Here is a 22,556-nt window from a genome sequence, read left to right as displayed (position 1 = left end):
ACACACACACACACACACACACACACACACACACACACACACACACAGTTTTCCATATTGGTTGGCCTTCGTAATTCTCTGAAAAGCCTTTCAACAATTTACAAGTTCCACAATGCTGAAGACCATGCAGACAATTTAACCTCATTGTGTTTCCATCATCCGCAAGGCCAGTAAGTATGGAGCTGGAATCTAGTAACTGATTAATGAAAGTGGGAAGGTGGTGAGACAGAAAATCAGATGGAATTAAACCTTTATTCTGAGGTCAGGAAAACGGGGTGACCACAGCAAAATCACTACATCTTCCGGGTGTCTAAACCAGTCTGCCAGAGACCCTCCAAAAGACTCATATCTACAAGATTAAAACCTGGCTAGTTGCTTAAGATGAAATACAACTTGTCCTGACTGAAAATGAGGTGTGAAATTCCCACTGAGATTTTCCCTTAATGAGATACTATTCCCCCCAATCCTCAGAAACTCTAACCTCCTTCCTGCCCTGTCAACCCACCGTGCCTCCCCACAGACATCAGAGTAGTTGCTCTGTATTGTGGCACAGCAGAGCCATCACAATGGAGAGCATGTTCCTACAGTGGGAATTGGGAGAATATCTTTGGAGGGAGGTTGAGGCAGAGGCTGCTCTTCAGACACTCAGCACATATAGATTGCCTAGAGGCTCTGACAAGACTCTCCCTCTACCCCTGCCTGCCATTCTGGACGTCACAGGCAAAATGGGTCAACACTGTCTTCAATAATATATTCACACTTGTCTGACAAATCTTTGATTCTTCTCATGACAGTAAGCCCCAGAAGACAGCAGGTGAAGTAACAGCAAAAACTCCTATTTTGTACTAATTCTTATTGACAGGAAGGATTGGTGGGGAAAGTGGAAATGACAAGAACTGTGAGAAGAAGCCACTGCTAGCTTGGAGTCCTCTTAACGAGGCCAAGAATGATTCGGGAGATAAATTCCAGGCTCCTAGATCTTCAGCCTGTAACCCATGTTGGTATGCCGATCACCAGGATAGCACACGGAGGGGACACTGTCCAGATGTGTACTGCCACTGTTGCCTTTGCCCCAGACCCGGAGGGAAAAATCACAAGGATCCTATTTCGTATTAGATCCTAATCTAGGAAGGAAAAGAAAACCCATTCTCTGGAAGAAAAGCCTTGAAGTAAAAGGTTTTCATGTCTGGGGCCCAATGACCTACCCAAGCTTTTTCTTCAAATTCCTACCCCATGCCTTGCCCTGCTGCGTATTTCCTTCTGAAGGGCTGACATTTCGGGGGCAATGTCTCAGAAAAAAATGCTAGCTTTTGTGGTATCAGTCTCCCACAGTCTTGCTTTACTCTCCCACCCGACTTTCAAGGGTAAGTTCTGTGATAGTAACCACAAGTTAGGAGAATGATGGTGCACATTCAACTTTCTGCCCAAGGCCTACGTATTTGTGTATGCAACACTTGACACAATGGTATAATAGTGCATTTTGCTAACCCATGTGCCCAGTCACTCATTTCTCCTTGTTAACACAAGATAATTCTGTGTCTACTGGTCCCATGTATGGGGGGGGTATAACACTTTCCCTGCCCACCCTCTCACACCAAGTGCTTTAACACCTACAATGAGGTTTTTGTTTTTGTTTCCTCTAATAATAATCTTTGAAGCAGGCAGTTATCTAAGACACCATTGGCTTCAATCTTTGCAAGGTTTCCTTCTAGAATCAAGGGCCAGCACTCAGAAGAAACATACAACTGAACATCCACCCAGTGGGAGTCCTGGGGTATGATACAGTATTTTTGTGACTCATGAATGTGAAGCAGTATTAACTAAGACCAGAGAATTTTTTTAAGATTTCCGTTTCCTTACATTTTATCACTAATCCTTGGTGTTAAAAATAAAAGTCTAAGGGAACTGAGCATAGGAAAGATAAAACTAGCTGTTTGTAAACAGAGTTTTGAAATTGAGTCAGCAATGGAGGGAAGAGTTCTGTTGCTAATAAATTCAGATGTTTCCCCTGCTGACTTATTTGCATGCCTAAGTTCTTGGGAAGTGGAGAAAATGTGGACATCTGATATTGATTAAGAAAGAGTGTACTGGTTGTTGGGCACTGAGTTGGACACAGTTGCCCCTTTCTACCTTCAAAGAATTGACCAAATCGTTGAGACTACAGAGTGCCTCAAGTACCCTTGGAAGAAACAAAGGAAAGAATGAGTGTTGGCATAATGTTCTTGTGGACTGTGAACAGATTATCTTTGTTCTTTGAAATGCTGATTTCTCTACCCCACTATCTTGTTTCAATTCAGACATTGCATTGTGATGTTTATTCTAAGCATCTCCTGTCTCAAGTTTGTGTAAACATGCCACCATTTGTTCTCTGTATTGCCAATAAAGCTAACCAGCCAATGCTGAGCAATGCAGCGAAGAGGGTCAGACATCCTGGTCCGGTGAGGGGAGGAGAAAGGACAGAAAAATGGGTTTGGATCTGTTTGGAGAGGACTATGAAACATCAGGAGAAATTAACTGGACCTGGGATATGACTAAAAAGCGAGTATAATATGGGAAATCTGAATGGAATGAAGCTATACTAGTTTGGAGGTTTAGGATGGAGTGAAAATCACTCAGCATTGTGCTCTAGGCTAATTAAATAAATCCTATTCTCTATGTGGTTATTTGGACATATCACTGGCAAGGGAGTAACCACTGCTTTACTAAAATATAAACCAATAATAAATTTTAATAATCATCAACAAATGGTACCCAACATGGAGGGAGTCATTTGTTGCTGGAAATTAAATAATGTGAGGCTAAATATTATTTATTATTAGCCTTATAATTATTTCAGTGATATAATTTAATCTCCTATCACAATCAAATAAAACACAGACACCTGTTAAATTTTATAATTGCCTTATTTACCTTGGCTGGGCAGATATTCCACCTACTCTATCTTATATCTTCTAGCCCCATCCCATGTCATCTACCTTACCATTCCTGTCTGGCCCATCTCTCATCCATAATTCCATAAATACTTACTTATCCTTCATTTGGAGTGCTCCTTTCCATGCTGTTCTTAAAGTTCTTCCTCTTGGCCCATGTGGTTCCTTTTTTACACTACCCCTAGTGGCTTCCTCTCTTTCTGTCTCTCTTTTTTCCTGTGATTTTCCTATCCCAAAGCCTTCAACCTGGCCCCACCTACCCCATTCTGTCCTGCCCAGGTTTAGGCCTTTTAATCAGCCAATCAGGAATAATTTCTTAGGCAAGGTTAAACAGCAATACCTGGGGTACATGACAATTTTCTCTTAAACAGTAAGAATCTCTGGGCAAGCAATTATCAAATACAAAGCACCAGACCACACTCCAAGAGATGACGGTGAGTTAGATGACATAAAATGAAGTTGGAGAGATAAGACTGGAGACATGGAACATTCCCAGTAATGGAAAAGGTGAATGATGAGGCCACAATGCCAGGAAATTCCCCAAATCATCATATCAGTCCCTAGAAGACTGTGATGCAAAATAGCCCATGTAATGGGAAGACATTGGAAAGGCCTTTCTAGAAGGCAACACAACCCCATGACTTTTCATGAGTAAAACTGTCTGTATCTGAATGTGTGGAACAATTTTCCATCTTGTAAAGTGGTTTAATTTTTCTGATATGTTTGGATTAATCTGATGGCTTTGTCTGTAGGAGCTTTGTTCATGTGTTTACTCTACCATCCTTTAGAGAGAAAAGGTCTTGCTTCTCTGTTAACATGATGAAGATAATGACAAAAATAATTGAAAGGATGAAAGGTTTATCATGGCTTACAGTTTCACAGGGATTTCAGTTCATCATGTTAGAGGGTGGGCACAACAGTGGGGAGTGCGGCAGTCTGATGGCTCTTCCCAAACTTGAGACTTCTACCCACAGGCATGAGCCAGTATTTGTAGGACAGGCTGGTTCTTCACTGTTGTCACCCCCCAAAATGTCCAAATTTAAAGTAGTGATAGGTTTTTAGCTATCAGATATGTACATGTCACATGTTAAATCTGAAACATCCTCCCAGAGGCTGTGGTCTAGAGGCTTAGTACCCAGCATATGGCATAAGTTGAAGAATGTGTAGTCTTAAATAGAATATAGCAGAAGGAAGTAAGTTACTCAGAACAGTCAGTTGAGGTTTATAATACCATGACAAAACACCATGATTAAAAGTAAGTTGGGAAGAAAAGGACTTATTTCACCTTAGACTTCTAGGTAACAGGCCATCACTGAGGAAGCTAACACAGGAACTTAAGTAGGGCAGAAACACAGAAACAGGAAATGATGCAGAAGACACACAAGAGTGCAGCTCATGCCTGTGGGTAGAAGTCTCAAGTTTGGGATGAAGTTTTGACCCAGAAGCCTTAGTGGCATCAGATTGCTTGCTGGCCAATCAACATTCATTTGAGAATTATCTCCACTGGACACATTGTACAGTCTGTAGATTCAAGCTGAATTTGATGGTAATCCATTCCATCCCAGCTCTTTAACTGTGTTTTTTACAGAATTTCAAGGGTGTAAGGCACATCTAAAATCCCCAAGGTTTACAGCTCTGGAATCCCCAAGGTCTCAGTTCTGGAATCTCATTTTTGTCCGTTCCACCTTAAGCCCTCATTTGAAGTGACTGTTTTGAACCTGATGGTGGGTAGGTATCTGGTACTCTGCCATAAAGGAACATGCATGTGAGCCAATGAACATCTCTCTCACTTTGGTGTGTATCCCAGAATGAGATTTCATTTTTGTTGTCCAAATAATATACTTCGTTTGGGAGGAATTTATAATGCAGAATATCAGATGTCAAGCAAACCTAGTTCCTTAAATAAATTGATTCTGAGATTTAGGATAAGGGGGTTCCAAATCATATGAACCATGGCTGAAATTGCGAATGAATTTTAGAGGAAGAAGACGTCTGTAGATCATGTCTTGGGCTCTCTGAAGATTGATAGATGTGATCATTACACTGCTAGTGGTAGGATATGTTATTCCATCACCTTTTTTTGTTGTTTGTTTTGTTTTATTACTATTACTACTATTATTATTATTTACAATTTATTCACTTTGTATCATACCAATTGTAGCCTCCTCCCTCATCTCCTCCCAGTCCCACCCTTCCTCCCTCTTTCTCTCCTATCTCTCTCCCCTAGTCCACTGATAGGGAAAGTCCTCCTCCCCTACTGTCTGAACCTAGCCTATCAGGTCCCATCAGGACTGCCTGGATCCTCTTCCTCTGTGGGCTGGCTAAGTCATTCCACCAGAGAATATTGATTAAGAAGCAGGCACTGAGTTGATGTCAGAGACTATCTCTTCTCCCCTTACTAGAGGATCCACATGGAGACTAAGCTGTCTATGGGCTATATCTGAGCAGGAGGTCTAGGTCCTCTCTATGTAAGGTCTTTATTGATGGCTCAGTCTCTGCAGTTCCCCCCACCCTGGGCCCAGCTTTTGTTGGCTATGTTGGTCTCCTTGTGGGGCTTCTGTCCCTTCCAGGCCCTTCTATATCCCCCTTCTTCCATAAGACTATGCCCAAAGTTTGGCTGTGAGTCTTTGTATCTGCTTTGATCCCCTGCTGGGTGGAGTCTTTCAGAGGACATCTGTGGTAGGCTTCAGTCCTGTTCACTCTCTTCCACTGCTTTGGGAGTCGATCCTGTTCTCTCTCCTGAATGAGAATTAAGCATTTTCCCTAGGATCTCCCTTGTTGTATAGCGTTTTTTAGGTATATAGATTGTAGTATGTTTATCCTTTATTATATGGGTAATATCTGCTGTTAAGTGAGTATATACCATATGTGTCTTCCTGCTCCTGGATTACTTCACTCAGGATGACCATCCATTTGTCTGCAAATTTCATGATTTCCTTGATTTTAATAGAAGAATAGTATTCTGTTGTGTAAATGTACCACAATTTTTGTAAACATTCTTTGGTTGAGGGACATCTAGGTTATTTCTAGATTCTGGCTTTTATGAATAAAGCTGCTATGAGCATAGTTGAGTGAATGTCCTTGTTGTATGGTTGAGCATCTTTCTGTATATTCCTAGGAGTGGTATAGCTAGGTCTTCAGGTAGCACTATTCCCAATTTTCTGAGAAAACACCAGGTTGATTTCCAAAGTGGTTTTACAAGCTTATATTGCCACCAGCAATGGAGGAGCGTTCCCCTTTCCCCACATCCTCTCCAGCATGTGTTGTCACTTGAGTTTTTGACCTTAGCCATTCTGATGGGTATGAGGTGGAAGCTCATAGTAATTTTGATTTGCATTTCCCTGATGAAGAAAGTTGATCATTTCTTTAAGTGTTTCTCTGCCATTTAGTATTCCTCTGTTGATAATTTTCTGTTTAGCTCTCTATCCCATTTTTAATTGGATTATTTGGTTTGTTGGTATTTAATTTCTTGAGTTCTTCATATATTCTGGATATTAGCTCTCTGTGAAATGTAGGACTGGTGAAGATCTTTTCTCAATCTGTAATATGTCATTTTGTTCTGTTGACAGTGTCCTTTGCTTTACAGAAGCTCTTCAGTTTCATGAGGTCCCACTTATTCTTTATCTTAGGACCTGAGCTGTTGGTATTCTGTGCTAATGCATTCAAGGCTCTTCCCCACTTTTTCTTCCAACAGATTTAGTGGGTCTAGTTTTATGTTGAGATATTTGATCCACTTGGACTTTACTTTTATGCAGGGTAATAAATATAGATCTATTTGCATTTTTCTACATGTAGACATCCAGTTAGACAAGCACCATTTGTTGACGATATTATCTTTTTTCCATTGTATGGTTTTCGCTTCTTTGTCAAAAATCAGGTGTCCTTAGGTACATGGCTTTATTTCTGGTTCTTTGATTCAATTCCATTGATTCGGAGTCTGTTTCTATGTGAGCACCATGCCGTTTTTATTACTGTTGCTCTACAGTACAGCTTGAGATCAGGGATGGAAATATGTTCAGAAGATCTTTTATTGTACAGGATTATTTTAGCTATTCTGTTTTTTTTTTTCCATATAAAGTTGAGAATTGTTCTTTCAACATCTGTGAATAATTGTGTTGGTAGTTTGATGGGAGTTGCATTGAATCTGTAGATTGCTTTTGGAAGGATGGCCATTTTTACTATGTTAATCCTACCGATCCATGAGCATGGGTGATCTTTCCATCTTCTGATATCTTCTTTAATTTCTTTCTTCAAGACTTGAAATTGGTTTTGTTTGTTTGTTTTCACAAAAGTATTTCACTTTTGTGGTTAGAGGTTCACCAGGATACTTTATGTTACTTGTGGCTATTGTGAAGGGTGTTGTTTTTCTAATTTTTTCCTCAGCCCATTTGTCTTTTGGTTATAGGAGGGCTACTGATTTTTTGAGTTAATTTTGTATCCAGCCACTTTGCTGAAGGTATTTGTTAATTGTAGAAGTTCTCTGGTAGAATTTTGGGGTTCACACATGTATACTATCATATCATTTTCAAATAGTGTTACTTTTACTTCTTTCTTTCTGATTTCTTTCCTTTAGTTGTCTTATTGTTCAAGCTGGGACTTCCAGTACTATGTTGAAGAGATATGGAAAGAGTGGACAGCCTTGCCTTTTCCCTGATTTCAGTGGGATTGATTTAAGTTTCTCTCCATATAGTTTGGTGTTGGCTTTAGGATTGTTGTATATTGCCTTTACTATGTTTATGTATGTGCCTTGTATCCCTGATTTCTCTAAAACTTTAAACATGAATGGGTGTTGTATTTTGTCAAATGCTTTTTCAGCATCTAAGGAGATGATTATGTAGTTTTGTTTTTTTTTTTCCTTTGAGTTTGTTTATATAGTGGATTACGTTGATGGATTTCCATATATTGAACCACTCCTGCATGCCTGGGTTATGGTGGATGATATCTTTGATCTGTTCTTGGATTTGGTTTGTAAGTATTTTATTGATTAATTTTCTATCAATGTTCATAAGACAATGTGGTCTGAAATTCTTTTTCTTTGTTGGGACTTTGTGTGGTTTAGTTATCAAGGTAACTGTGACCGCATAGTATGATTTTGGTAATGTTTTTTCTGTTTCTATCTTGTGAAATAGTTTGAGGAGGATTGGAATTAGCTCTTCTTTAAAGGTCTGGTAGAATTATGTGCTGAAACCATCTGGCCCTGGTTTGTTTGTTTGTTTGTTTGTTTGGGTTTTTTGTTTTGTTTTGTTTTGTTTTTTGGATGGGAGACTTTTGATGACTGCTTCTATTTCCTTAGGGGATATAGGACTATTTAATTTATTTACCTGATCGTGATTCAACTTTGGTAAGTGGAATCTATCAAGATAATTGTCCATTTCAATTAGATTTTCAAATTTTGTGGAGTATAGGCTTTTGAAGTAAGACCTAATAATTGTTTGTATTTCCTCAGTGTCTGTTGTTATTTCTCTTCATTTCTGAGTTTGTTCATTTAGGTAGTACATCTTAGTTTGGCTAAGGATTCATCTATCTTGTTCATTTTTTTTTTCAAAGAACCAGCTCTTGGATTTGTTGATTCTTTGAATTTTTTCTTTTGTTTCTAATTGATTGTTTTCAGCCCTGAGTTTGATTACTTCCATCCATCTACTTCTCTTGGTTGTGTCTGCTTCTTATTTTTCTAGGGCTTTCAGCTGTGCCAAAGTTGCTTGTATGAAATGTCTCAAATTTCTTTATGAAGGCACTTAATACTATGAACTTTCCTCTTAGCACTGCTTTCATTGTGTTCTGTAAGTTTGGGAATGTCCCTTCATTTTCATTGGATTCTCGGAAATTTTTAATTTCTTTATTTCTTCTCTGACCCAGCTGTTGTTGAGTAGAGTTGTTCAGTTTCTATGTCTGTGTAAGCTTTTTGCTCTTTTGGTTATTGTTGTGGTTTAGTTTTAGATCATGGTGACTCTGTGACCCAGACTGGTTTGGGCTGCGCTATTTTGAATCCATGATCTGTAAGCTTCCACTGTTTGCCTGGTCTCCATGGGGTGACCAGCAGAGCAGTGGCTTAAATGCTGGGAATGCTACCCCAAAAATCCTGACCTGCCCTCAGGGGGGCTGGAGGTAGCCTATGTCTGGCTGCTAGAGAGGAGGGTCCTTGGACCTGGCACTCCCCTGAAGAGTGCTAGCAGCACACAGTTCTGCAACTCTCAGACCAGGGGGCCTGGATCTGACTGGCCCCACATGTCCCAGGAAACCTGGCATCAGGGGAGCAGGAGGGATCTGATGTCTGGCTGATAGAGTGGATGATCTCTGGACCTGGGGTTTGGCACGTGCTGGGGTGTGCAGAAAATGCTGATGTTCATAATTTGCCATTTCTAGACCCTGGAGATGGCCATAGAGGTCTATATCCTGTTGGCCTCAACTCATGAGACGTCACCTCTAGTCCTGGGAAGCCCCAAGGTTGATGCTCTGGGTCCAGACGCTGGTCCACTGACTGGTTTCAGAGTCTCTGATCCTCTGTCCCTCAGATACAGTGCACACTGGTCACCACCATTTTAGAACTCTTATTCCATCATCTTAAGTAATGGCAAACTTCAGTGCTAGCATGTGGTAATACTCTATGGGGAAGAATCCTCATCTTCACCCCTGAAAGGCAATTTCCTCTTCCACCCAACCTGTTGAGAGAAAGGTGCCTATGTTTACATGTCTTTGTTCAGCTTTGCTTCTGAATGTTGTCTGATCTAAGTGGCGTTACTAGAAATCACATAGCTCCTGACCCATCCTTTCATCTTTTACTAAATCCTCTCATTTGTTATTAATTACAGTGGCAGGAATGGGTGAATCACTTTAGAAGTTGAAAATCGTAACACAGAGGGTTTCAGTACCTCGCCCAAGGTCTCAAAGCCTGTAAGCTCTCCATGTCTACTTGGAACCACTATCTTCTGGTTTCTGGTTGTATTAAGGATACCAAGGGTTTGCTTAGTCATGGACAGTATGATTTACAGATATAATAATGATTGTCATAGAGAAAAATGTTTATTACAAGATGTATAAGGACATGCCATTATGATGAAGAGACATACAGGGAAGTACAGAGGTAAGATCAAAGTAAGTGTGCAGAAAGAGGAATTCAGAACACGAGGGCAAGCGGAAATTTAGGGTTATATAATGCAGATAATTTCACTGGGTGCTGGGGAACAGAGTTGTCCAAAGGAGTGTCATTCTTAGGACTAGGTTGATTATAGCATATGGGCAATGGTCCTGGGAATATGAGCAACCGATGAAAGCACAGGTATTGCCTTGGGCTGTGGATGGGTTGGGTTTTGCATATTAAAGATACACTTTTGCACATTGAAGATACACTAAAGGCATTACTTACCATTGTCAAGGTTGATAAAGCCTTGGCTATGAAGAACATTAAGAATTCAGGGCATTGGAGATAAGGACATGGGTCAGTGGATGACGCACTGGCCATGTAAACCTGAGGGCAGAATCCATCCACCCACGTGATAGCTAAGGAGCCAAGAGCTGCTTCTAGAGCCACTCTTTGTGAGGAAAGAAGAGAGCGTAGTCAGCTGGCTGGGTTCATCATTTGCTGAGTCTGGCTGGTGTCTGCTGGCCCTGCCTTTTAGATCGAGACAACTTCCTTAAAATGTCATCTTGATCCAGCACCCACTGGATTGTAAAGCTCTTAGATAGACACGACTTGGCAGGAAGTAGACACAGCTTTCTGGAAATGACTCTAGCATTTTCTCAATTCTAAGGCCAACATCCTTTCACTCAGGGCCCACCAGAATACTAGAGGCTAAGTCAGGGGTTCTCAAGGACAAGATGGCTAGCTAGATTAGTCAAATTAATGAGCTCCAGGTTCATCAGGAGACCATGTCTGAGTAAATAGTGAGAACAGCCGTCATGGAAGATATCCGCAGCCAGCTTCTGGCCTTCACATGTACACCACACATCTGCATGCACATCTGCATATACATATGTCCCCCCACACATGTGAACATATATGCATATATATATCTGTACACATACATATAAACATGCAAAATAAAATTTTAAACACCAAGAATAGAATGTTAGCATTAACACACTTGCTCTGGCCCCAGATTGAGGCCACTAGAGAGCTAAAGTCTCATAACTTGTGTCACCTTCCTTTGAAGATGTCATGGCTTAAATTGTGACTATTCCACTGTAGCAACCCAACTGTTGGGCCTGAGTGTGTCCTTCACCAAAATATATGGCTATGAAAATCAGCTCACACTATCTGTCCCTGCAACAAAAGACTATAAATGACATTTTTTTTTTCTGAATTGAGATATATTCATTACCACACATGAGGTCTCAGACATTTGTGTTTACGGGAAAAGAAATTGGAGAAGATTGTTCAGGCCCTTGGAGCATCCCTAATGTGACAGTCCATTTTTCATAATGATCTATGATATTCATTTGTTGAGATTTTATTACTTTTGTAATCTAATTCAATTTATCCCATTTTATTGCCATTCGGGGCAACATTACCTTAGTTGTCTTTCGTCCTCTAGATGAGCATGATGGCTTCAAGATGAAAAGCATTCTGTCCAATGTAACTGTTTCCTGTGGAGTCACCCTCTCTCAACTGAAATCTTCCCTCAGCTTTTTTGGGGGAAGATAAACATTGGCAGTGATTTATGAAGCCTGTGTGTGTGTGTGTGTGTGTGATTCTATCTCTTCTCATCTTCTTAGAGATTAAAGGTTTTATTTCATAAATACTTTGAGATATAAGAAATACAGAAATGGACGAATAGCAATAGGAGTTTAACAAGGAATAGTTTTTGCCACGTCCCAATTAAGAACATGTTCAGTAGCATCAAACTGACCTTAAGATAGAAAGATGGTTGGTTTTAGCAAATTCTGAAGCCACATGCCATTTTGAGCACAGGTGAAGAGATGTGTTAGAGTCCATCTCCATAACTAGGGGCTGCCACTCCTTAGTTACAGTTTTGTACCTACCAATGTGGACATGTATAGGTCCTGGTCTGTTCGAGTAGCAAGTATCATTACCACAGTCTAAAATAAAAGGCTGCCTTGTTCCTATGGTGGTGTAGACCGTGTATGTGGGAAAGTACTGTCCCCCTGTCTCCGCTGCCTCTTGGAGAAAGAGAGGATTGCTGTGGTCTCAGGGAACAGCTCGGGACGTGAACACATAAGTGCAGGAAGTTTGAAGAGTTGTTCTCAAACCCACCCTTTCTGGGGAAGAAAGAGAATGTAGTCAGCTAGCAGGGTTTCTCATTTCCAAGTCTGGCTGGTGTCTGCTCTTCCTGCCTTTTAGATTGACACAACTTCTTTAAAATGTTATTTTGATCCAGCACCCACTGAATTGTTAAAGCTCTTAGATAGACACAACTTAGCAGTTAATAGACACAGCTTTCTGGAAATGACTCTAGCATTTTCTCAGTTCCCAGACTTACATCCCTTCACTCAGGCCAGTGAGTTCTTGGTACATTTCTTCCATGTCAGACCTACCATAGCCACTTCAGGAAAAGTACAGGCATACTTGACCTGGGTTTCAGGTGGCCAGCTGCCAGCCTGACTAGTTTTTCTTTTTAAAATTTTTTTATATTAATTACAGTTTATTCACTTTGTATCCCAGCTGTAGCCCCCTTCCTCATTCCCTCCCAATTCTACCCTCCCTCCCTCATCCAAGTCCATTGGTAGGGGAGGTCCTCCTTCCCTTCCATCTGACCGTAGTCTATCAGGTCTCATCAGGACTGGCTGCACTGTCTTCCTCTGTGGCCTGCGAAGGCTGCTCTCCCCTCATGGGGAGGTGATCAAAGATCCAGCCACTGAGTTGATATTAGAGACAGCTCCTGTTCCCCTTACTAGGAGACCCACTTGGATACTGAGCTACCATAAGCTACATCTGTGCAGGGGTGCTAGGTTATCTCCATGAATGGTCCTTGGTTGGAGTATTAGTCTCAGATTTCTTAGTTCTTTTGCTTTCCTTGTGGAGCTCCTGTCCCCTCCAGGTCTTTCTATCTCTCCCTTCTTTCATAAGATTCCCTGCCCTCTGCCCAAAGTTTGGCTATGAACCTCAGCATCTGCTTTGATACCCTGCTGGATAGAGTCTTTCAGAGGCCCTTTGTGGTAGGCTCCTCAAGTACAGGACAAGGAAATTTGCTCAACCATATTGGTAGCAGCTTTTTTCGTAATAGCTAGAACCTGGAAACAACCTAGATGCCCCTCAACTGAGGAATGGATACAGAAATTGGGGTACATTTACACAATGGAATACTACCCAACAACTTAAAGCAAGGAAATCATGAAATTTACAGGCAAATGGTGGGATCTAGAAAAGATCATCCTGAATGAGGTATCCCAGAAGCAGAAAGACACACATGGCATGTACTCACTTATATGTGGATATTAGACATATAATAAAAGATAAACATACTACAATCTGTACACCTAAAGAAGCTAAGCAAGAAGGAGCACCCAGGGTAAGATGATCAACCCTCACTTAGAAAGGCAAACAGGACAGACATCAGAAGAGGGAGAAAACAGGAAATACCCTGACTTTTAATCTGTGTTTCTCATGGTTTTAGTACTTACTGTTGTCTGTAAAATCTAGCCAGAGCCATTCTCCCTTCTCACCTGGAACCTCTAGGTAGACTGCCCTGAGTGTCATTGTTGAAATCTATCTCATTGGGTTGTGGTTTCTCATTGCCATTACAGTGCCGCTGGGGACCCTCAGAGTCAGAGCCTGCTTCAAGGTTCTGAGTTGTTCTTGGGTGGGGCAAGGATGAAGAGAGCTGTGAAAACATTAGGAAGTGCTAATGAGCAGCCAGGCTGAGCACAAGTGTCCATGGCTTGTGCCCCATGCTCTAGTTAGAAGAAGATGTTCACACTGTGCTAGCCTATACCAGTCCCTTGTTGAAAAAACAAAAACAAACAGACTCTCCCAGTGACCTTTGGGGGTCATTGTGCCTGGTTCCACTGTATCTCCAAGATCAGTCCATGCATCTACTCCTGATGACTTTACTCCTGCCACACAGGCATGTTTAAATATCCCTTCAGACATTGTTGTCTCAGTGGCTTTGCACCTTTTCCCTCTTCACCAGGAATATTCTTTTCTATAGCCCTGTGGCTTACTCCCTCTTTTCCTCTCCTCTGCCCAGATCCTTGTGTAGGTGTCACCTTGATAGGATAGCTTTCCCTTCTTCCCTTTCTAAACTAGCAACTCCCAGTATCCTCCATAATCTTTTCCCTGCTTTTATTTCTTCATAAGCCTTTAATCCAACAGATACAAGAGCATTATTTATGCATTTTGTTTTACTCCCAAGACAATGTAGTCTCCCTGATGTTGGTTTGTTCTTTGTTTATGGAGTGGTCCCTGGTAAGTAGCAGGCACTCAGAAGACACACGTGACTGATAAGCTGTTCCTTTTGTTTGTCTGTGCTTCTGGTAGCAGCTTCTCTCTGGTTGTACCAGGGACCTGTTAGAATCCTACTGCAACCACTTCCTTTCCCTTCTTTCAGTAGCTATAAAATAAGAATTTAGGATTCATTAATGTACAGGGGATGGGACCATCTATGTTTCCCCTCTTCTGTCATCCCTTCTCCCTCCCCTTTCTTTTCTTCACAAGGCTGTCTGTGAACTTGCCATTCTTCTGTGTCAGCCCCTGGAGTCATAGGATTACAGGCCTGCATTGCTGTGATCAACACCCATCAGAGCTTCTGATGGAGTTCATCTACATAAAGGAAACATATAATGTCTTTGGAAAAAGAATGACTTGAGATTGGATTTTGTTTGTGTCCTTTGGATGAAATGAAGTGACTTTGAAAGACCACATTCAAATACTTTATCAAGCTTAACAGGGTTTGTAGAAACCATTGGAATGAGACATCAGTCTTCTGTGCCTGTGTCTGGGGAGCACAGAGGCTGGGCTTCTGGAAGTGGCGTAGTGGATCCTGATGGCAAGCCTGGCCTGTGCTATGTCTTCTTTTTGTGACTGTGTATACTGTCTACTTGACTTTCAGGATTGCTCCCAGGATTGACCTGGCTCTGCTAAAGCTCCTTACTACATTAAATAAAAAATAAAATAAAAAAGCCTGGGCTCACAGCAAAGCTGTAAAAGAAGTTGGGTTGATGGCAGTTTTAAAAAAATGTAGAAATATGAGTCAGAGGGTTAGAGGACACCAGGAGAACAAGGCCCACTGAATCAACTAAGCAGGGCTCATAAAGTTTCACAGAGACTGAAGCAACAATTCCAGACCCTGTATGGATCTGTGCTAAGTCCTCTGCATGTATGTGCTAGTTTTTTAAACTCTACTTTATTTGAGATTCCTTAAGTGTCTACCCCACTTCCAACCCCCCAACCCTAGGTAGGAGAGAAAGGGGATGTAGACCTCTTTAGACTGGGTTCCATCTGATTAGATTCATTGGGTTCTTCGGGTAAATACCAATCTCAGTCATCAGGATATTTAGCAGTCCAGCAAATGGCAAGTGGCAACAACAGAATGAACAAGCAACTTTATTCCTCCTTCACTTGTTTCCTTCAAGCCCTCTCTCTGGGCTCTCATATTTATACCCTCTCAGAGTCCTCAGAATTCCACTATCTGCAGCAGGTAAAAACCACATCTCTTTTTGAGTTGCATGAGGCAATTATCAGCTGTGGACAACTAAGGCATTCCCATATACCACACTTGAGATTAAAACAAACAAACAAAAAAAAAAAACCTGTTTATATGACATAACTGAGTTTTAAAAGAAACCAAAACTTTCACTACATCTGTACATATGTTATGGTTGTGTAGTTTGGCATTTCTGTGGGCCTCCTAATAGTGGGAGTGGGGTGTCTCTGACTCTTTTGCCTGCCCTTTGGACCATCTCCCTCCTTGAGGGTTGCCTCATCCAGCCTTAATATGAGGGTTTGTACCTAGTCTTATTACATCTTCTTATGCCATGTTCAGTTAATATTGCTGGGAGGCCTGCTGTTTTCTGAAAGGAAACAGGGGCAGAGGATCTGGAGAATGGGGGGGGGGTGCCTTGGGAAGAGTAGAGAGAAGAAACTATGACCAGGCTTAATGTATGAGAGAATGTTTTTTTAAGGTAAAAAAAGAGAAAGAGAGACAGAGACACACACATAGGGACAGAGAGAGAGAGATGAAAAGAAATGTAGAAAACAAACACATCTGGGTACAGAATCTGCCAATGAGGAAATGAAGAGCATTTGACTGTGTTGCACATAGAAGTTTGGTACTTGGTCAAATGAATGGAAGAGGAGGGCAGCCCCCATTTCTATGTATGATCATTTTCCTGTTTGACTTTTACTCCAGTTTTATTTTTTTTTTATACTCACCTGGAATTGTTCAGGCCATGACAGTTTCATTATTTTCTTCTCATTTAAAATGTGCTTTAATTATTAAGGCTATAGTTAGTTATTTTTAACTTAGTCAGTTATGCTAATAATATAAAAGTTTATAAAGGAAAGCTTCTGAGCCTCCCTTAATATAGCAAAATCTCATTGTATGATTATTAGCCAATCAGTTCTCGGGAAACTGGGAAACTTGGGAAATTAGGGTTTAAGTTTTGGCCATGTTGTATCGAAAGTGAACATGCTTTGACTCTTTGCACTGTGGCTTTGCAAAGCACGTGCTGTTCAGTGCTCCTCCATTTTCTGTCAACTCTATTGACCGTTAGCCTCCATGGGCATTTTGCCTATAATCCCGACTATATGATAAATGCCTAGAGGTACAATTACTGGGCCAAAAGAATTGCAAACACAGAATGCTCTTGATATTGTTAAATTGCTCTCCAAAATATTTTACACTTTGAAGTAAAATGCTTTTCCTTTTGTGCTCAGTTGAAAGACATTATTGTGAGCAAATGTAGGGCATAAACCCAATATCATCTGATTATATTTATTTTCTAGGCAGAGATGTTGAAAGTCATGTCCATGCTGCTTCTACTCAGATAAGAGGTCTGCCCACTGGGAGCCAAACATTGTACATAAATGGAAATACTGAACATGATTCTGATTTTCTTTCATAAGCAATACAATAAAATAGAAACCAACAAAACAAATAGAATGCCTGAAAATCCCTCAGCAGAGTACCTGACCCATGGATGGTACTGATTGTGGAGACCTTACTGGTGGTGATGGTGGGAATCGCTGTGCTGGCTTTCATTACTGTGGTGCTTGTTAGCACAATTCTTGAGCAATCATGACTGATCAGAAGCTTGGCGCAACCCTACTGGCTTTCCAAGTAGGTTGCCACATTTTAAATCAGGAATTGTACAAGTTTGCCAGCAACTCAAACACTTTCATGGCGTTTTAACCATACCTCCAAGGAAGAACAGTTTCTGCTCAACCTCTTCATCTGTACAGCAAAAAGTCTGGCACTCACAGCTTACCTTTGCAGCTTTCAGCTTTGCCCCGGGTCTTTGACCACAAGATGAAATCCATTGACTTCACAGATTAAGAGGCATCTCTGACTTTTTATTCCCAGCCTAAGACATGATAGAGATGCAAGTTCTTACCAGTTTCGTGTTTACCCTTTAATGAACTTTGAAATCAAAGCCAAGACTTTATGAAGCCCATGAACCTTGTCTCAGGGGACTGGATCTTGTGGATGATGGCTTTTGTGAGCTTAGAGCTGTTTGGAATCATTTGTATTGACAGACTCAGCAGTTCAGGAGCTCTTAGAGACCCTCTTATGTGAGCAGACCACGATGAAACTAAGAAAATCTTTGCCCTTAACCTGGCCTCAGTTTTCCTTAATCAGAGAGGCTCTGCTAGGTATAGAGGGGACCAGAAGAGGAGAGTGAACAGGAAGGACAGCTGCTGGCAGGGACAATGCTTACCACTGTTGTATGTATAAGGTTAGGTTTTTGCTGTTAATTTTTTTCTCAAGGAGATTAAAATTCCATAGTTTTTTTTTATTTTAAATCACATTTGTGCCCCCAAATTTTACGAGTGGGGTGATGTGGAAAAGAGCTATAGAAAGGACTGAAGTCAACAAAGAAAGCTGTACGCTCACAAACTCTTAGGATGACTGGAAGGACCACATAAGTCTCCTGGCCACAGGCAGTGCCTTTTGTTTCAGTTAATAACCTAAAACCATACCAGCCCCTGCGGATAGTTAGCTCCTGCAGCCTGTATATTCTGCTGGAAAGAAGAGTTGAGGATCTCAGAGTGGTGGTGTTATTCTCCGGAACAGCACAGTCTGGGTTTTCTATGGGAATGAGGAAAACAGTTTTGGATTTGGTCTAGACTTAGATGATCTTTTTCCACTTGTGGAACAAAGCCAGGCCCGCATTGCTGCTGGTCTCCCATTTCTGGACCGTCTTCTCTGCCCTGCATTGCATGCCGAGAAACAACTACCATTTATGCCATATGGCTGCGGAGATCAAAGGACCCCCTGAATATATTTCTAGCTGACTGTACTTCAAATGTCTTAAATATGTTCCTACAGATGGGGAGCATGGGGCATGAAAGAGGTAAAGCACATGTGTGTGAGCCATGCATGTGGTTGCACAGGATGGTACAAGCTGAGCATTTCTCACTGTGTGTCCATCTTCCTTTTAGGTTCGAATCTTCACATACCTCATTGGACGGGAGGCTGCTTTCGCAGACAATCTCAAGTGGATGGCCTGTGCTAACAAAGGTGAGGCTCCCAAAGATACTCCTCTCTGAATTGCTGCTTTTGGGTGTGCAGCATGAGCAGCATGTATGGGAAAATGAGGGAGCCCTAAAAGAAGATGGATATTTTTATTGAGAAATAGGAATGACATATGTTCTTGGGAGTGCAGTGGGATGTGTCAGAAGACGTGTATAATAAGCATTTGGGATGACAAGTACATCCCTCACCTCAAACACTTATCTTTTCCTTGTCACCGGTGGGAAAATTCAAAATCCTCTCCCGTAGTTCGTGTCAAAAACAGGAAAAGTAAATGTAGGCATCCTGCTCTCCCACATGACTACTAGATCACCTATTTAATACTACGTAAGTAAGTAAATAAATAATAAGTCATTCTATTTAACTGTATTTTCAGCTCCTGCATTTGACATAGAACAGACAAGGAGACTATAATTCTAAGATAAAATCCATTTCTAAATTATCATAGATGGATATGTAGGAGCTCTTCCAAAAATACATTTCTACATTTCGATGTCACAGTCAGGTGGCTAAGCTGCTTCTCTGCTTCTCAGTAGCTGAGTAATCTTGGAAGAGCAGAGACTTTCACTATGCTTCAAACACCCACACCTCTATCACCATTCCCAGTCTTCAAGTGTGCCCTCAAAACAGGTTCTTGTAGCATGAAGGAACTCAACCCAGGTTAAATCCAAGAAGAAAACATTCAGGAGTTGCATCAACACTCTCTTCCTTTGCCCCATGTGAACTCTGAAGTTTCCTGTTCCAGATGGAACTGAGATGGGTGTCAACATCCTTACCAAGATTGGATCCCTGAGTGAGCAGACAGATGCCTTGGACACACACTAGATATGTGCCAAGACTGTGTGTTAAGCTGTTGGGATTGCCGGATTGGTATTTTCCATGGCATAGTTTTGGCCATGGTACTAGTAAAATTAATTAAACTTAATTTGCAGTAGCCATTTAATGTTCAGCATGAGAGCAGCAATACTTCTTCCTTTGAATTTTTAATTGACAAAAACAAACTCTCTACACAGTATGGAGCGAGATGTTCTGAGATATACATACATTGTGAAATGGCCAAATCAAGGCAATTAGCATAAATTGTATTACCCACCTACCATGTACTTGTAGTGAGGAAATTTGAAGTCGACTCTGGCTGATTTTCAAAAATAATTACATCGTTATCAACAGTAGTCACTGCACTGTACAATAGAGGTCCTGTATTTATTTCTCCTGAAGAATTGTAATTTTGTACTCCAGTCTTCCATCGGTTCTTATTAAACATAAGGATTGGCGAAGGGGTACATGTTAGGTTTAGTAGTTCAATACTAGCTCATAGGTACTTAATCATTTATGGATTTTTGTGCTCATGAAGTAAATTTATTATCAATCCCTACGGTATATCAGAAACAATGCTTGGGGCAAAGAACGCGATTGGAAGTGACAGGACTATCTAGTTTAGTAAGGGCTTCTTCCATTTTTTATATGGCCAAGAAGGATCTGAACTTTAAATCCAGTAGCCTGGATTTAAATCCAACCTCCATCATATGTCTGCTTTTTACCTGGATGGGTCTGGGCTTTATCACCTGCAGATGGCGTGTGGTATGACACCTGCCCAGAACACAAGCTGTAGGCCAGAAGTGAGGCCATGCAATTCAGATAGTAGCTCTGCTCCCAGCCCAGGACCGCCCACATTGTTCCACAGATCTGGCTTACCTCCCCTGAGACCACAGGCTCCTGAGAGCAGCCTCGGACTCCGACTTCATCTTGGCTGCCAGACAGAGCCTAGCCCCAAACTTTCCTCAGGTGCTCCTATGGTTCACAACATTAATAAAGATAGCTGTCCTGTTATACAGTAGTTGGTGTTGTCAGACTTAGGTGGTCTATCCTTTTACTTTTCTCATAAGCTATAATTCATCAACATGGTAGCGTTTGGGTTTTAGTGGAAGTAAGAAGTGGTGACGAAAGTTTTACAGGTCTCAGCTGCAGTTTTGATGACTTATGAAAAACTTACTTTATTTGAAGCAACCAAAGCTGTCTCTCTGCAATTTATACAGAAGGGGAATGTTTTAGGAAAAGAAGGGAGTGACTCAGAACCTTAAGTGGGAAGGAATGTCAAGTCTCATGAAAGAGCAGCAAAGATGTATTTTTGCTTTTCTTTCCCTTTGTGGATTTTCTTTTCATGTCTACGTCGTGTTTTTAATGGAGATGGGTCTTCTCCGCTTTGTATGTGTGCAGCTTGCATTGGTGTTCCTCTCCTGCTCATACCTGCTGTACATCATACAGGAGACACGTTAAATCTGAGAGCTGCTTCTCTGGATACTTGCTAGCAAATCTAAACACTAGATTCTAGCCCCTCTTTCAAAAAAGATTATGTCACATAGCCTGGGTCACTTCATCATGCTCAGAGGTAAGGTCACAGAGGGAAAGTGCAGATCCCCAGGAATTAAGGAGGCTTTTAGAGCAAGGCAAATAGGCCTGCTCCCATCATGCCTTTTGTTGCTTTGCCTTTAATTTTCTGCTTCTATTTGAAATGTTCTTTTAAGCAAGTCTCAATTTCCTCACTTCAAAAACGGAAGGGCTTCCTGGAAGAGCTATAATGTTTCCTTGATCTCTGAAGTAACACATAGTACAGCTACTTTTGTTTCTTGTTTGGCTTGCTTCCTGAAGAGTGCATCATCCTGCCCATCCCAGGTTTACATGCTTGGCTTCATTTTAGGAGCAGGTGCAGCAGGGATGGAGAAGGCACAGGACAGGAGAATTAGGTAAACCTCAGACTCCCATTCACAGTGGAGGTTCCTCTGTACATCTTAGAACTTGGATGACATCTGAAAAGAGAATGAGTTATAGTTCCCAGTTTTTTTCCCTTTATTCTGTGGTCATGGAAAAAATCCTTTCCTTTTTTTTTTTTTTCTTATTTTTATTCCTGCCATTCTAAATTACAATTTTTCCCTCCATCTAGTGGGTACTTGGACAATTGCTTTTACTACTGCCTGTGTCCAGGTAATAAAAAGTCCTCAAATTGAAACCTTGTTTTAACTAGTATTGTATCATAATCTAGTTTTAGTTATCATTTATAAGCATCTTTGAGATTTTCTTGTAAAGACAAGTTAGTCAAGCCTGGACCTTGCTCTAGAATTCAGCCTGTAAGGATGATAGATTCAGAAAATCCATGGACATGAGGATAGCTGCTGGCTGGATTGGGGGTGGAATCCACTAAGTACCCTGTGTTCTTCCCAGAATCCTGTTATTTCTTCTCTCACCACAACCAATGTCTCTCAATCATTTCACCTTCCTGACTCAGCTTTCTTTCTAATGGGTTTAGGAAACAGAACGTCATTGTCTGCCTCTCTTCAAAGTCACACTCCCCCTGACAGTGTTAGGTTCCGCTCATCTGCGTCCATGTAAACACTGGGTTCATATTGCGTCAGTCATGAGGTTTTTATCTACGTAACTTTAGCAAGCAAGCATTCATCTATGGTCATTAATTAAGACTTTGTTTATGGTACTGGATTGTTACATGATGGAGGCAGCATAGCATTTTCATCTCAAGTGACATGAGGTCTGAAGCCCCACCTACCCCCATTGCATGTTTTTGCCCTGACTCAACCAGCTCCTTTTGTGAAATAAACTGTCAGTATTCAGGACTTCAGCAGACCAGAGAAAGGCTGAAGTGAAGCCTGTTGACAGGTTGAGCTGCCTGACCACAGAGTACCTTGAGGGAGGGAAGAATGGTGAGGACCATTATGCCATCCCTAGATCCTTGGTTCTCAAGGACCCACTTTCCAGGCAGAAAGTCTTTTTAGAAGTCTGATAGCAATGGAAACAGCTCAAATCCAGTAGGTCTCATACACTTCCCTCTAGAAATCCATGCCTGGGGAACATTCATGGACCTTAGTTCTCTGCCTCCTTCATTGGGCTGGCAAAATCCAGAGAGACTTGGAATATATTGCTTTTTCTTTCTTTCTTTCTTTCTTTCTTTCTTTCTTTCTTTCTTTCT

At 41.2% G+C, this 22,556-nt stretch overlaps 1 protein-coding gene across 3 annotated transcripts in view; it reads left to right on the top strand.

Moving 5' to 3' along the window:
* The window catches only part of Cacna2d3 (calcium voltage-gated channel auxiliary subunit alpha2delta 3), an 818,761-nt gene that overhangs the window by 522,166 nt on the left and 274,039 nt on the right, over positions 1-22,556 (top strand). For all 3 annotated transcript variants that reach the window (XM_055612383.1, XM_055612382.1, XM_055612381.1), the window contains exon 12: positions 18,487-18,565. In XM_055612383.1, coding sequence (XP_055468358.1) covers positions 18,487-18,565 — 79 coding nt within the window. The remainder of the gene's footprint in view (positions 1-18,486; positions 18,566-22,556) is intronic.

This window comes from Psammomys obesus, unplaced genomic scaffold (assembly GCF_907164565.1).
Source record: "Psammomys obesus unplaced genomic scaffold, mPsaObe1.curated_primary_1811, whole genome shotgun sequence".
In the NCBI taxonomy this organism is placed as follows: domain Eukaryota; kingdom Metazoa; phylum Chordata; class Mammalia; order Rodentia; family Muridae; genus Psammomys; species Psammomys obesus.
Note: the sequence above shows the minus strand (reverse complement) of the source record. Positions and strands in the feature narration are given on the sequence as shown.